At 36.6% G+C, this 16397-nt stretch overlaps 3 protein-coding genes and 1 long non-coding RNA gene across 4 annotated transcripts; all 4 read left to right on the forward strand.

Annotated features, from left to right (window-relative positions):
* The first annotated feature begins 31 nt into the window (after nucleotides 1-31).
* LOC135639936 (alpha N-terminal protein methyltransferase 1-like) lies at nucleotides 32-5861 on the forward strand. Its single transcript, XM_065153959.1, has 8 exons — nucleotides 32-327; nucleotides 425-563; nucleotides 786-844; nucleotides 2723-2836; nucleotides 2951-3052; nucleotides 4419-4473; nucleotides 5323-5420; nucleotides 5536-5861. The coding sequence occupies exons 1-8, from the start codon at nucleotides 169-171 to the stop codon at nucleotides 5662-5664; spliced, it is 855 nt and encodes a 284-aa protein (XP_065010031.1). The 5' UTR covers nucleotides 32-168; the 3' UTR covers nucleotides 5665-5861.
* A 777-nt stretch (nucleotides 5862-6638) lies between these two features.
* Nucleotides 6639-7569, forward strand: LOC103989579 (protein P21). The gene has a single exon (XM_009408462.3). The coding sequence runs from the start codon at nucleotides 6697-6699 to the stop codon at nucleotides 7375-7377; it is 681 nt and encodes a 226-aa protein (XP_009406737.2). The 5' UTR covers nucleotides 6639-6696; the 3' UTR covers nucleotides 7378-7569.
* A 331-nt stretch (nucleotides 7570-7900) lies between these two features.
* LOC135640537 (uncharacterized) lies at nucleotides 7901-8534 on the forward strand. Its single transcript, XR_010497360.1, has 2 exons — nucleotides 7901-8015; nucleotides 8091-8534. It is a non-coding gene; the product is annotated as an uncharacterized LOC135640537 (long non-coding RNA).
* Nucleotides 8535-12547: 4013 nt separating this feature from the next.
* On the forward strand, nucleotides 12548-13300 carry LOC103989580 (protein P21-like). Its single transcript, XM_009408463.3, has one exon. It carries the CDS (start codon nucleotides 12578-12580, stop codon nucleotides 13241-13243), a length of 666 nt encoding a protein of 221 aa, XP_009406738.2. The 5' UTR covers nucleotides 12548-12577; the 3' UTR covers nucleotides 13244-13300.
* Nucleotides 13301-16397: the final 3097 nt, after the last annotated feature.

The raw sequence follows: 16397 nt of genomic DNA on the forward strand, positions 1-16397 counted from the left end.
GTTTTGTTTTCTGTTTCTTTTCACTGTATTTGTTCTACAGAGTTAACTCGATAGCATGCGTTGGGTAACCCCAAAGCTGTCTCCTTTGATGCACTTGGAATACAAATCATAAGAACAGCTCCTCCTACCGCCGCCAGACGTCGTCGACGAATCCCCTGCTTGGAAGACATGGACGCCGCAGGGTTGGACTCGGAAGGGCGAGGGTTCGCGAGCGCGAGGGAGATGTGGAGAGAAGAGATCGGCATCGGAGAGGAAGGGAAGGAAGCGGAGAACGGCGCCCCCTGCAAACGCCGTGACTGGTATCAGAAAGGCATCGCCTACTGGGAGGTAATCGAATTCGCACCCAATTAGACACCGGCTCCCCGACCTTTCCGCTTTCTTGTTCCGATGACCTAATGGAGGGCTTCTCTTCCGCTCGTACAAGGGAGTGGAGGGCTCTGTGGATGGTGTCTTGGGAGGGTACGGGCACGTCGACGACGCCGACGTCAAGGGAAGCGAGGCCTTTCTTAAACCCCTCTTGCTCGACCGCTTTGGAAGCGGCGCACGCCATCCTGTGGCTCTTGGTAAACCTCTTTCATGCCGCTCTTTTGCAGTGAACATGTCTTGGAAAATGCCCGTGAGGGAAAATTTTGACCTTGCTCGGAATAATGATGGCCTTAATAACTTCTAATGTTGCTTTTTCCTTCTGTTGTTTTCTTTTGTTTGGATTGGGTGTGTGCGCGTTGGATATGAACAAATCAACGAACATGTATGTGTGCTTTACGTGATGTATGTAAGTCTTGCAGATTGTGGTTCTGGCATCGGAAGGGTCACCAAGAATCTTCTTTTGAGATATTTTAATGAGGCAAGTAACTCTGCTTCGTCTTAATCAGCACTATTGTTTTGCTCGTTCAATGGCATAGTAGAGTTCATATGGCCTCACGTATTCAATAATGACCATCCAGCCTTAAAGGTGAAAAGCTTTCTATTCCATATCAAATTGTAGTGCTAAGCTGTCGAGAAGCCATAAGAACTTACACTCACTGCCCAACTAACATAATATGCCACATGCTGCTGCTGCTGCTCCTGTAAGTAAATAGAACAAAAGCACTCAATAAAGACACAAAAAATTGAAATTCTACAGCCTCACAGATTCCTCTAAATCCTCTTTGTACATTGTTTATACAAACTATGATGGTTATGTTCCTTTCATAGTAAATCACAGATACAGACATGCATTTTCCAATTGTTTGCCTTTGCAATGATCGATAAACCACTCCACCCCTTGGGACAAAGGCAAAGCTTTCCTATTTATTCGAACACCATTAGAGGTCTTTACTTTTTCGGTCTGCTTTGACTCCACAACTTAATTTTTTTACTGCCAAACACTTTATAGCTGCAAATGTTTTCAAGCACTTTTTCACCTTTCTGTGAATGTTCAACCTGAGATTTTGTTCATGCACTTTTTCTTTACCATTTTGTCTCTGAAAGAATCTCGTTTTCCATGAAGCAATTTGTCACCTGAGTTATCAACATAGATAGTACAAGTGCTAGGCATGAGAAGAATGTTTTACATTGTATTTGGTTGTGTCCTAATAGTAGACATCTTGGAATGGTAATGGAATATTTGATTTGGTCCATGTAAAAAGGAACGGATATCTCTTACATATTTAGGGAAGCCATAAGTTAAATGGAAGTGGAACAGTGAGAATGGATTTTTAACTTTGTGTATTTGTTGATGATTTTCTGTTCAAGGTAAGTGCTTTCTTGAAGGCCTACATTAATGCTTCCAGAGAGTGCTTTGTTTAAAGGAGATGGTGCAGTTTTATGAATTGTCAACCACTCTTTTTCAAGCTGTTTTCAGCCACTTCAAATCTCCCACCATTTTAGTTTCAGTTCTACTGCTCATTTTGGATGTTTGTTAGAATGTTTGATGTCAGTAAAAGGTTCAATTGGTTTTGACACAGGTTTGCTTTCATGTGTGAAGGACTAGTATGGATGTTTGACAGTGTTCTATTTTGAGTAACTATTGGAATGAGATTTGAGATATATGAGGATTAGCACCCAAGGGATCCCAAGACAAGGCAGATACATATAATGAATCACGATATAGGCTTCTTGTCTCAATAATGGGTATACAAACTAAAGGACTACGAGATGATGGAGAAGTTAAATTCTGAATTTTTTGAACTCGACTTAGTTAAGTACCAACAGTTGGTCTGATGGGATTTTAAGTATGTAAAATGTAAACATTGAGGTACAATAAGCAAGTGAAAATGCACTTGCAGTCATTCTTTGCAGCAGATAGACAAAGAACAAATATATAAATTTATGGTGTATATATCTTAGAGATGTCAAATGTGGATGGATTTATCTGAATCCTATTCTTGGCATATGATAACAACTCCAGTTTTGATACTAGTATCTGCGCATTGTCATTCCTTATATTACTGAGCTCCGTATCATTCAGTTGCAGTTTGTTTAGCAGATTCCTAAGACAATGCTTTCACAGTATAGAACTTTTTTATCATGGTTTTCTGGTTTAACAGTTATTTCCTAGCCTGAACTTATGCCATTTTACCATGACTAGTTTGATAGCTTTGTGCAACTTTGTTGAAGGGCATAGCAGTAAATTTCTAGTTTGTTAGTTAATAGTTTATCTTAGACATGCATCCTACCTTATTTTGGATTTGGCTTGCCATTTTATTCAAAAAGTGTGAGATGGCCATGTTTCTTAATCCAGGTTGACCTTGTTGAGCCAGTATCACATTTTCTTGAAGCTGCTCGTGAGAAGTTAGCTACTGATAAAGATAATTCTGATCACAAAGCTATCAATTTTTATTGTGTCCCTCTACAGGTTTTGTTTTCTTTGTTGCCCATTGATATTTTATTGGTTAACCTCTATGATGGTATTAAATTGTTGTTTAATTGATGTTATTGTCTGTTAAATTAATTTTTTTAAATCATGCAGGAATTCACTCCAGAAGTTGGAAGATATGATGTTATATGGATCCAATGGTGTATAGGACAACTCACAGATGATGACTTTCTCTTGTTTTTCAAGAGAGCAAAGGTAATCAATTGTCTTAAATGGCTTTACAGCTTTTATGCTTTAGGCCTTGTTTTTTTTAACCTAGCTGCGTAACTTGAAAAATAGCAAAAAACATGAACCAGTTAACCAAATCTTTAGCTAGATGACATGCAGGCTTGTGTGTGCAAACACTTTTATACCTTACTGCAGCATAGATAACTCAAGATTTTGGCTTCATCTCAAGATTTCGATACATGACATTGAAACACACAACCGAATCTTCTGCTAGATGACATGCAGTCTTGTGTGTGCCAACACTTATGTACCTTGCTGCAAAGGGATTTTGTGTGGCATCAGCCAACTTCCTTGAGTTGGTCTCACTAGTATTGATATTAACTGTTCTTCTTTAGGACATGGTAACTAGTGATGGCTGAGCTGAAAGCTTTTAAACCCATGATTTAAGATTAATTAATTCTCCAGATGCTAATATTTTTCCTTAAGAACTTAAATTTCTTGTTCTTCAATAAATATATCTCCATTGATATTTTGAATTCTGAAGTTGCTCTTGCTTCTGCATATACTTCTTGAGTTTATAAGTTAATGTAGTCTGGATTGTAGCCAGTTCACAGAAATTCATTATGTTTGTAAAGTTCTTATTAAATAATTTCTCATCCTTATCCTATCTTGTGTGCCATGTTCCATCTATGTTATTTGTATTATTTCTTTGAGTTTTTCTCCTTGTGTGTATTGGAGATAAATCTATAATCTCCTTTCTGTTCATTATGTCAGTCTTTTTAGTGAGGAGCAATACGTTGCCTTTCAAATTCCTTACATGGCACATCTACACATTTTTTAGTAAAGAACAATATGTTGCCTTTCTATGGTTAGAGCTTGCAGTCCAGGCAAGTCAGTCAGGATTGGTTGGGTTTGTTTTGGGCTCATTAAAAACTACTGGAGCATACTATATCAAAAGGGCAAACTTTGTACATATCCCATGTGTGATTTGGATAGAGTAAACATATACAATCTTACCTCTGATATAGAGAGGTTGCTTTCTGACTTGAACTCTGGTAGTAAGAGCAACTGGTGCTATAGTGAAAATGATTATGAATGAGGGCTGTTGGGGAAGAAACCCCATGGTCCTTTGGTGTAATATAGTCAACTATGAGTAACAAAGCTGAAATTAACCTATATCACCGGTAACAGGTAATTTCATACCAATAAACCCTCAACCACAAATTAAACAAGAGGAAAAGTGTTTCTTCCTTAATTATTAGCTTTATAATTATTTTGCAAACAAAAAACTTGTCCAGTATACTATGGGATGCATTTCGTACTTGTTGGAGCTATTAATGTTTTAGTCATGATGCTGCCACCTCTGTGTTACTAATGAACATCTAATTTGCAGGTTGGCCTTAAACCAAATGGATTTTTTGTAGTGAAGGAGAACACTGCAAGAAGTGGTTGGTCCCTACAAACGACTACTATTTGTAGATTTACAGTAAATTTTTTCACACTTGTTCATAACTCCATACAAACGCGTGGATATGAAAAGTTTTATGTCAGGAATAAATTTACATGTTTTTCTCTGTTCTCGAGTGTTTGATTGATGGCCAAGGAGCACATTGTATCAACACAAGGAAGTTTCTTGCTTTTGATTGTTTCTTGATTGCATCAGGCATTATGATTGTTAAAACCAGTGAAAATATTGTTTACAAGTTTCTCTAGTTGGGAGTTGTAAATCTATTAATTTATATTTCTAGATGCATGTTCTGTGCTTATCATTAATTTTGAAAATTGGATATGGTTGTTGAGATGTTAAAGGGACTTCATAATTATGTTTGGTTATCAGGGATTATTATAAACATTTCTTGCATGCCTAGCTAGCTATTTTTTAACTAAAGTTTGCCATTGTGATGGCTTGCCTTTATAACGAACCTGCTTTTCAGGCAGGGAATGCTACCTGAAAGTTTGTTGGATTTATCCAACAAATTGAATCAGGATCTGCCAAATAATTAAAGGCAAATTCTATTATCATTTGGATCAAAGTTTATAAGCTGAATAATACCCTATTTTACCAAAGTTTATATTCATAAACTGACTCTTTATTTTCAAGAAGTATGGATCTGAAGATGAGGCTAAGGTGGCTCTATTGCCAGAAAATATTCTGTTAGGCATACTTGCAATGATTAGATTGAATCGTTGGCTTCCACCAAAGCAAATAATCTAGAATGGAACTAGGTTTCGCAGTTGACTTTTTTTTTAATTAACCATAGTATTTGGTTAACGTACATCATCCCTCATCTGTTCAGGATTTGTGTTAGATAAGGAGGACAACAGCATCACAAGATCTGATTCATACTTTAAAGAGCTTTTCAAGCAGTGTGGACTTCATCTTTATCGCACAAAGGTTTGCTGCATCTTTTTTACTTCAAGATGATGAGCTGTCAAAACCTACGAGAAATCTTTCTTGTGCAAGAACTGATAGGTAATGTAGTGTTTGATTACTTGGTTTTTGGTTTCAGGATCAGAAGGGATTTCCTGAAGAGTTATTTCCCGTTAAGATGTATGCGCTGGTAACTGATAGGCGACAAGGTTCCAACAATGGCAGAGGCAAGACTCGACAACACAAGCCTGCTGTCATCAAGTCATGAAATCTCTCGAGGACCCGTCACCAATACCTGGATGCGATCTTGCTCGTTTTTCTTTAGTTTTTGTCGTCTCTAAGAGAATGGATTACCTTTTCATGTGTTGTCATGTTGTAGAACATCATGGTTATCATCTCTATCTTCTCACCATGATTTGTACTAATACAAAAGAAGGCATAAAGAACATAGGGAATTCAAGCCCAGACTATGACACCACTTCAGTCATTTGGTTGGATTTTACAGTGCATCTTCATCACGTTTGAACCATTTATGTTATTTGCTTGCAATATTGAAAGTTGGAACTCAGTTAGGAAGGTGCGATACCATAATTGTTTAGTTTTAGGTTTGTGTATGGTTTACGATTTCGTATCTCGGTGGTGTATCAGATTCATAGTCATATTATATCGAGCTACTCATGTACTAATTGTCAATTGAAATTAATCTTAAAAAATAAAAAAATAAATCATCTGGTATGGAAATTGTGTTGGGTGGCACAAAACTTTGATAAAAAGTTGAAAACAAGGAAATATATGTTTTTCATAAGACTTGTACAAAACATACTATAGGATTGATAAACCCAATTCATATTTTGATCGACAGAGTGAGAATTCTTTTACATAATTGAATTCAATATGGTTTGAATCCTTTCAAATAAAAACACACTTTGGTTCTTTTTTAAGAAGTGTCAAATCAACATAAATGGTTTGGCCGTTCTCCTGCTTCATATCCTTTCAATGTGGAACCTTTGCATTCTAGAGAGAGACAGCGTCCTAATATTTCCATCATGCGTGGAAGAAACACCTCTTTTCTATCTATTCTCTATCTTATGTCAAACTGCATTATCTTCGGCATTATATTATTCAATCTTCTGGCGTCTTTTACAAACTCACGTTATCTTTTCCATGACGTCTTTGATTTTTCTGCCATATGATTTAAAGCTCGCTTTGACGACTGCTCTCTTCTCCCCCTTATAAATTCCCCACCTCCCCCCCTCGGATCTGCACAACACAGAGCACGAAGCCTAAGACTCGCAGTTAGATGGCTTCGTCCAGCATTCTCTCCCTCTCCTTCTTCTTCTTCTTCTTCTTCTCCCTTCTTGTCACCCTCTCCCATGCCGCCACCTTCGAGATCGTGAACCGATGCTCTTACACAGTGTGGGCCGCGGCCGTGCCTGGCGGCGGACGCCAGCTCAACCAGGGGCAGTCGTGGACCATCAACGTGAACGCGGGAACCACCGGCGGCCGCATCTGGGGCCGCACCGGCTGCTCCTTCGACGGGAGCGGACGCGGGCGGTGCCAGACGGGCGACTGCGGCGGCGTGCTGTCATGCACGGCGTACGGCAACCCGCCCAACACCCTGGCGGAGTTCGCGCTCAACCAGTTCAACAACCTCGACTTCTTCGACATCTCCCTGGTCGACGGCTTCAACGTGCCAATGGACTTCAGCCCCACGTCAGGCGGCTGCCGCGGCATCCGGTGCGCGGCGGACATCAACGGGCAGTGCCCCGGGGCGCTGAAGGCGCCGGGCGGCTGCAACAACCCCTGCACCGTGTTCAAGACGGACCAGTACTGTTGCAACTCCGGCAGCTGCAGCCCGACCGACTACTCCCGGTTCTTCAAGAGAAACTGCCCCGACGCCTACAGCTATCCCAAGGACGATCAGACGAGCACCTTCACCTGCCCCGGCGGCACCAACTACAGGGTTGTCTTCTGCCCTTGAGATCACTGACGCCACTAATAAGCCGCCCTCGTGCAGGCAACCACGCATATAGATATATATACTAGTCTCCTACAATACAAATAAGATGTCAAGAGTGATGGAAGGTATTAGCCTTCTCTTGGGCTAATACTGTTGAGTGATGTAATAGAAGTGGTGCAACCAACTAATAAGATGCATAATATCATCACAGCATGAGTGCTTTTCCATTGATGTTTGAATCATTTTGTGAGAGCAATCAGCTTATGCAATCAGGAAAAAGAATAATTAAACCATTTCTATTTATGTCTTGTTGGCTTAAAACATGAATTGATTTTGAAACATAATGAACCCTACATATATAACTTCATAAAAGATATCTCAAGGACCATACATACATACATACATATATATACACATATATATATATACATACACATATATATATACATATATATATATACATACATACATATATATATATATATATATATATATATATATATATATATATATATATATATAGATATATATATATCATTTAGGATGATGAGTCATCGCCTATCCAATTTGGACCTCTGCCATTCTCCGTAGAAACTTTGCGTAGCCATTTTCCAATACAATTGCGCGTTGACCAGAGTGCGTCCATGTGATCCTCCCCGGTAAGTTTGGTGCCCGAAATTATCCGGCAAGTATGGCTTTAAATATTGGAATTAGTTGCTCTTTGTTTTACGTAGGCGGATCAAGATGAACAGAGAGAATGATGCTGACTTATTGAGCCCTGACCAATCGAGGGCTTCAGGACTCGAGCCCCGACGCGCCCTCGGGAAGCTGCTGCGGGAGGCGGACATCGATGGGCAGTGCCGGCAGGTGTTGAGGGCGCCGCGGCGGGTGCACCGCTCGACCGTGTCCAAGGCGGACCGGTACTGCTGCAGCTCCTGCAACTGTGCGTCAAGCGGCTACTTCAGCTTCTTGAGGAGGAACTGCACCGATGGCTATATCTTCCCACAACCTGACGGCCCGGCTTCCACCACTAGTTTCTACGGTAGTCTTCCTCCACCAAGAGTCGAATTCAGCTTCCTACAAGATTATAATGATGGTTTGTATCAATTAGTTGTTAAATTGTATTTTGGAACCTAATACATATTTTAAATATAAATTCATATTTAAAGTTTCTTTAACATCACATTTGTTTTGAATATAGTGTCAGTAAATGCTTAAATTCTGAAACTATCTTAGAATAATTATAACATCTCGAGTAATCTCACATAAAAAATGAATAAGATTAAAATTGACTTATGATGGTATATTACTATCAATATTAATTTGAATATTTTGATCAATTGCTTGGATTCAATAAAATTGATAAGTCAATTAGTTAATCAATTGTGACATTCCATATCAAATTAGTATTAGGGTATAGTAAAATCAAATTTGTACGATGAGTGGGCTTAGTACTCGTTCATTGTGAAGTCATCTTGGGCTATGTCTCACACGACATGCTATATTGAGTCTTGACAAGGATTTTTTTTTTTTTTTATGGTTCACACATAAAAATAGATTTTGAACCATTTAATTTTAAAACATCATATTATTTATTATAAAATATATTTATTAAAATTTAATTAATAAAAAAATATTAACTTATTCACATAATTAAGAAATTCAATTTTAATCATTTCCTTAGCCATGCTATACAAACAAAATCACAATGTATATATTTTTCTTACATTTTTATCTTAAATGCATGTTGCTAATTATAGTACTTTATTTATATTTATATGATAGTTGATTAAAAATATTATTTCTTCTCTTATGTAATTTTATCTTTTTAATAATCTATTATTTATTATATTTTAATGACTCAATGCTTGGGATTAGATGTTTTGACTATAATTTCATAATGCTATAATTTAGAATTGAAGAAATTGATTAAGATTTGGGTTATATCTCATATGGACAATATTAGAGTTTAAGTTGGGCTTTAATAAGGATTATTTATTTTTTATATAATATTTATTTCCTATGATTCACACATAAAAATAAAATTTAAATTATTTACTTTCTAAAAATTGTATCACTCATTAAGAAATGAATCAATTAATAATTTAATTAACTTAGTAATCATATTACATAAATAAAATCATAATGTGTAGTATTTTTAAAATTTTTTATTTTACATGCATGATGCATGATGATAATTATAATCCTTGGTTTCTATTAGATTTATATAGTAATTTATTAAAAAATATAATTTTCTCACTTATGTAATTTTATTTTTTATATTTTTTATATTTATTATGTTTTTAATGACTCAATGCTAATGATCAGATATTCTAATTGGTAATCATTAAGATATTTAATTTTAATTATTTCAGTAATCATATTACATAAATAAAATCATAATGTGTAGTATTTTTAAATTTTTTATCTTACATGCATGATTCATGATGATAATTATAATACTTGGTTTTTATTATATTTATATGATAATTTATTAAAAATATTATTTTCTCACTTATGTAATTTTAGTTTTAAAATTTATTACTACTTATTATGTTTTTAATGACTCATTGCTAATGATTAGATATTCTAATTATAATTTTTTATATTTTAAAATTAAGAGAATTGATTAAGATTTAAGTTAAAATCAACAAATAATTAGAGCTAACCCATAGGCTAAGCCACAAGACTAAGCTCAGCAAGCAAGTCAGCCCATAGCCCATAAGCTAACTCAACTAACTCCAATATGATCAGTTATGTACAATACATATGACCAAATCATATTTTATAAACTTAGATAGATTCAAGATGATTCCAAACTTAGATATTTTATAAGTCTATCTAATCTAAATTAAATTTAATCTAATCCAAAATATATAAGTCTAAGATGATTCTAGATCAATTAAAAGAGAATTAAAGATCGATTCTATTATACTATAGTTAAATCGAGTTCAATTGATTTTAATTAAACTTATTTAGATTGATTAAGTTCTAGTTAAATCCGGTTCAATTAGATCGATTGAGTTAAGTTAGATAAAACCTAGGGATATGAGTTATAAATAATATTCATCAAATTTCTTCAATCTAATTTATGCTAAAACAGTTTAATAATAAAAAATAATAACTACAATAATTATCGAATGTTAATCAGTATAATGAAAAATTCATATAATAACTATAATTATGATCAATCATGAATTATATTTTTATGTAATTTTTAAACATATTATATAAATAATCAAATAAATATCTAAGAAAAATAATTATATTTTTATTTTTCACATGCAAAATTTTATCAATATGATAAATAAGAAAATTATTAAATAAAAATCATAATTTATATTTTTAAAATTTTGTATGAACCCTTATACCAATCAACCCTATTTAATTAGGTAGGCCCATAATTGGACTATCTAAATTAGGCTCATAAATTAGGGCGAACCATTCGTCTAATTAGACCCATTAAGATTAAAGTTGATAAAAAAAATCAAAATATAACTTTTTTTTAATTTGATCAAAAACTTAATTGATCGAATTTAAATCCAACCAGACAGTTAAAATATAGTAATGATTAAGCTCGTTTAAAATATTTGATTATAATAAATCAAATTAATAAATTTTATAATTGAGGGCATATCTCAAAAAAAATTAATTCAAAAGGGTAAAACTATAATTTTACTAACATATGTAGAGAAATTATTTGAGTTCTCAAGAATATAATTATCAAAAGGACAAAAGTTACAATTAAAAGACTTTATAAGAATAAAATTATAATTTTAAAAATAAATCCTAATCTTTCACCCACAAAGCCTCTCTCGCAGTTGTCGTTGGTTCCACCATGCCCACACGCAAAAGTCGACACTGCAGTGTTCGTCCACCACCTACATGAGCAACAAGCCGATTGTCCTTATACATTCAAACGACAACCTCATCGGTCATCACGCCGTGCTATGCCCATACGTGGCTATCATCATCGTGCGCATGGTTGTAATACTTCAAAAATAATAGGTATATCACTGACCGGGAGCTATCGTGTAGTTATGCACACATGCCGATCGACAACCCCCATAGTCACCTTGATGTGTGACTATGCTCGCTTGTCTTGCTACATAGTCATCGGGAACCATGGCTATCAGTGTCCAATTGATGTTGACCATGGCCAACAAGTGCTACCATAGTGGTATTGCTGCAACCATTGTATGTAGTGAAGCTACATAGCCACTATAGGCACATGCGCACGTAGTGGCACTGTTACAGTCATCACACGTAGTATTGTACCTCGCGGTACTTTCATTAGGTACGCAATTGTTACTCGTAATTGGACTGATGACCACCAAAGGTTATCGCTCTTAACCATATTATTATCGACAATAAGCTAGCGACAGTGATCCATCGATCAAGCACGAGGAAATTCACACCTCTCACAAACATACCATAAGATTGATTAAATAGAAAAACAAATTAATAATATAAATGAATCATTCATACATACATCATAAACAAAAATTGAATAACACTTTTTCATGAGCCAAAGATGCTAACAAATAGATAAGTATTTTATTTTATAAACATGACTCTGATATCAATTATAAGCATAAAAACCATCCTTATACTATTGTTATACAGAAAACTTTAACGCCAAAATCTAAAATCAAATAATAATAGATAAGATTCACGATATGTATATTTCAATGCTAATAAAAAAAGCTCTTAATGATCTATAGGTACACCATCCTCAGATCTGAAAATTATAGTAATATCGATCTACAAGAAAAACTAAACTCATCATTTTCTCTTTTTCTATCATTTATAGGATCGCTACAATAAATTTAGGGACTAAAGGGAGATGAAAAAATATCTGTAATCTTTCACTAACTTGTTCACATGATGAAAATTTATAATTTTTCAATAATGTTATGTAATCATGTATCGTCTCTATTAGAAGATGTTATACTTTATAGGTGAGAACAAAAAATCTATGATAAGTAATGAGTAGAGTCTATTTAATCAAAATCTATCTCTTAACGAATTCTACGATAATTTAATTTTTTTATTAATCTATAATTAAAATTAAAATTTAATCATATCTATAATATATCTTAAATAAATAATTAGTAATATATAATCTGACACCTCTCACTTCTCTCCCTTATAAATTCCCCACCTCTCCACCCCTCGGATCTGCACAACACAGAGCACGAAGCCTAAGACTCGCCGTTAGATGGCTTCGTCAAGCATTCTCTCCCTCTCCTTCTTCTCCCTTCTTGTCACCCTCTCCCATGCCGCCACCTTCGAGATCGTGAACCGATGCTCTGACACAGTGTGGGCCGCGGCCGTGCCCGGCGGCGGACGCCAGCTCAACCACGGGCAGTCGTGGACCATCAACGTGAAAGCGGGAACGACCGGCGGCCGCATCTGGGGCCGCACCGGCTGCTCCTTCGACGGGAGCGGACGCGGGCGGTGCCAGACGGGCGACTGCGGCGGCGTGCTGTCATGCACGGCGTACGGTAGCCCGCCCAACACCCTGGCGGAGTTCGCGCTCAACCAGTACAGCAACCACGACTACGTGGACATCTCCCTGGTCGACGGCTTCAACGTGCCTATGGACTTCAGCCCCACGTCGGGCGGCTGCCGCGGCATGCGGTGCACGGCGGACATCAACAAGAAGTGCCCCACGGCACTGAAGGCGCCGGGCGGCTGCAACAACCCCTGCACCGTGTTCAAGACGGACCAGTACTGCTGCAACTCCGGCAGCTGCCAGCCGACCGAGTACTCCAAGTTCTTCAAGAGCAACTGCCCCGACGCCTACAGCTATCCGAAGGACGATCCGACGAGCCTCGTCGCCTGCCCCGGCGGCACCAACTACAGGGTTGTCTTCTGCCCTTGAGATCACCGACGCCACTAATAAGCCTCCCTCGTGTAGGCAACAACGCAGATATATATATATATATATATATATATATATATATATATATATATATATATATATATATATATATATATATATAGCAGTCTCCTACAACACAAATAAGATGTCAAGAGTGATGGAAGGTATTAGCCTTCTCTTGGGCTAATACTGTTGAGTGATGTAATAGAAGTGGTGCAACCAACTAATACGATGCATAATTATCACAGCATGAGTGCTTTTCCATTGATGTTTAAATCATTTTGTGAGAGCAATCAGATAAAGATAATTAAAGCATTTCTATTTATTTCTTGTTGGCTTAAAACATGAATTGGTTTTGAAACATAATGAACCCTACATATATAACTTTATAAAAGATATCTCAAGAACTATATATATATATATATATATATCTCCAATTTAGGATGATGAGACATCGCCTATCCAATTTGAACCTCGGCCTTTGTCTGTAGAAACTTTGCGTACACTTTTGCCAATGCAATTGCGAGTTGACCGGAATGCTTCCATGTGATCCTCCCCGGTAAGTTTGGTGCCCGAAATTATCCGGCAAGTATGGCTTTAAATATAGGAATTAGTTGCTCTTTGTTTTACGTAGGACGATCAAGATGAACAGAGAGATTGATGCTGACTAATTGAGCCTTGACCAATCGAGGACTTCGGGACTTGAGCCCCGACGCGCGCTCGTGAAGCTGCCGCGGGAGGCGGACATCGATGGGCAGTCCCCGCAGGAGTTGATGGCGCCGGGCGGTTGCAACCACCGGTCGACCGTGTTCAAGACGGACCAGTACTGCTGCAGCTCCGGCAACTGTGCGTCAAGCGGCTGCTTCAGCTTCTTCGGGAGGAACTGCACCGATGCCTATATCTTCCCACAACCTCACCACTGGTTCCTCCGGCGAGACTACCTATACGGTAGTCTTTAGCCACCAAGGGTCGAGTGCAGCTTCCTACAAGATTATAATGATGGTGTGTATCAATTAGTAGTTAAAGTATATTTGGAAATACATTTAAAATATGCATGGGGATAGTTTAATATATATTTTAAATATAAATTGATATTTAATCATTTTATTTAAATTATATTTTTCATGAATACAGCATTGTAATTGCTTAAATGCTGTTATTATCTTTGAGTAGAATTAATATTTCAATATTTATAGGATGCTATAAATTTTTTTAAAAATTTTCAAAATATTTTGTGACATTCTCTAAAATCATAAGATTGTCACTGTATTATAGAAACTCTAACCCTCATTTCTTCCCATTCTCTATATTTATATCGTCGTAACTCTTTTCTCACAAGTCTGCCATTGCCGCTAATCTTAAGAACAATCATCTTTTCTTTAATTTCTAACTTGCTTTATTCGAGATGTCTTTTAATTTCTTCCCTATAAAATAATTTCATCAATATTTATCAAACAACACTTATATCGATGCATAAATACAGTTTTTATCTATTGTTTACCAAACATTCTGCAATTCAACGTTTATTCAAATCTCATTCTCTAAATGCACTTTAAAAATATAAATATATTTTCAAACACATATTAATGTCAAAATTGATTGTTAATCCATGTCACGAAGTCAAAGATATCCGAAACTTCTTGAAAAATTGTCGGATATTCCACTAGGACGACTATACGTTACAAACACCGCGTGTCCGATGAGGCATTCCGACACTCAAAAAGTCATAAATGAGGATTGAAAATAAAGTTTCGAGATGTTACACCATTAGTAAGATACTCCTAGTTGCTTAGGTTCAATCCGCTACATACATCAGAGGTGAACTCGTCTAATGATCAAATTGATGGACAACAAAAGGCGACATGTAAGATTTGTTTCTGAAACATGTTACTACATAAAAAAAAAAAAAAGTCACATAAGACAAGTATGCAAACGTGAAGTTTCAGCTGATTTTGTTGGTGTTCCAGAAGTCCCCGATGACCAGGAAAGTGTCTCCCTCCACTTGAACAAGCATCCAAGAAAGTTTCACATCTCTGACAAGCATCTGGTTTGAACCCTTCTGCAGAAACTTGTGTCAATCTGATTAGAAGAACTCGAGTAGCATCAACTATTTCTGATACTGCAGTGACAACTCAGTTATATCAATTCTAGCAATCTTGGCCTCCTGACAACCTACCAGTCAACATGGTAAGTTACAAACGAAATGGTATGGTAAGTTCCACAAGACATGCCAATACTGAGAGATTCAATGCTGATCTTTGAGATGTTAGATTTTCGGAATATGAAATTGGAGAAACTTGTCTGCAGTACTTTACATTCAGCACCAGCTTCTTCTAGTGATTTCTCTGTTTAACATATGGTTTGACAACTTCAAACTATTCCTCTAGAAAAGCATTATAGATACCCCAAGCATTTGAACCACGATTCCATGTCCACGGAGGCATGAAGAAGAGATAAACAAGAAATGTAACCTGATTATTGAGCGATGAATAGGTTTCCACCAAGGATTCCATCATCTGACACAACGATAGGTAGCTTTGCAACTGTAAACGAATCTGACTTCAGCTCATAAGTAGAAGACTGACTGAGGCAATGCCTACATAAAAAGAAGTTAATTCTATGCTCCAGTAAGATGCTTAGAGTCAAAGGAGTATCAGGAAAACATAGCAGTAAATACCTTAACTGACTGAATTTGAGCACAAGCATATTTGAGAATGCCAATGTCTCAAGATATATGGTAAGGATATCTACATTTATTGAACCAAAGTATCATCGAATCGAGCCCGGTGCATATGATGTTCAAAGATAAAACGAGACACATTGGCACATTGCAGCCACGGAAACTCTTTTAAGGTAAGAGAGTCCTTTAAAGTGCTCGGCTTATCAACAGGATGAACAGAACTAAGAAAGGATATTAAAATGGATTGGATCATTGCCGATAACCTATCAATAGTATCCAATTTAAAGGAACCATCACACAGCCTAGGGAAGAAGAGAGAAAACAAAAACAAATAACGAGCCAAAAATATTTGCTCACAATCATGATTATAACCTAACCAAGATAGCCTGCAAACCAAATAGATATGTTGCAAAACAGAAAAGATTAAAAAAATGCATTCTTAGAGCTTCATGAACCTAGGTTGGAAACATCCAT

The sequence above is a fragment of the Musa acuminata genome, chromosome BXJ3-6 (genome assembly GCF_036884655.1).
Source record: "Musa acuminata AAA Group cultivar baxijiao chromosome BXJ3-6, Cavendish_Baxijiao_AAA, whole genome shotgun sequence".
NCBI classification, from domain to species: domain Eukaryota; kingdom Viridiplantae; phylum Streptophyta; class Magnoliopsida; order Zingiberales; family Musaceae; genus Musa; species Musa acuminata.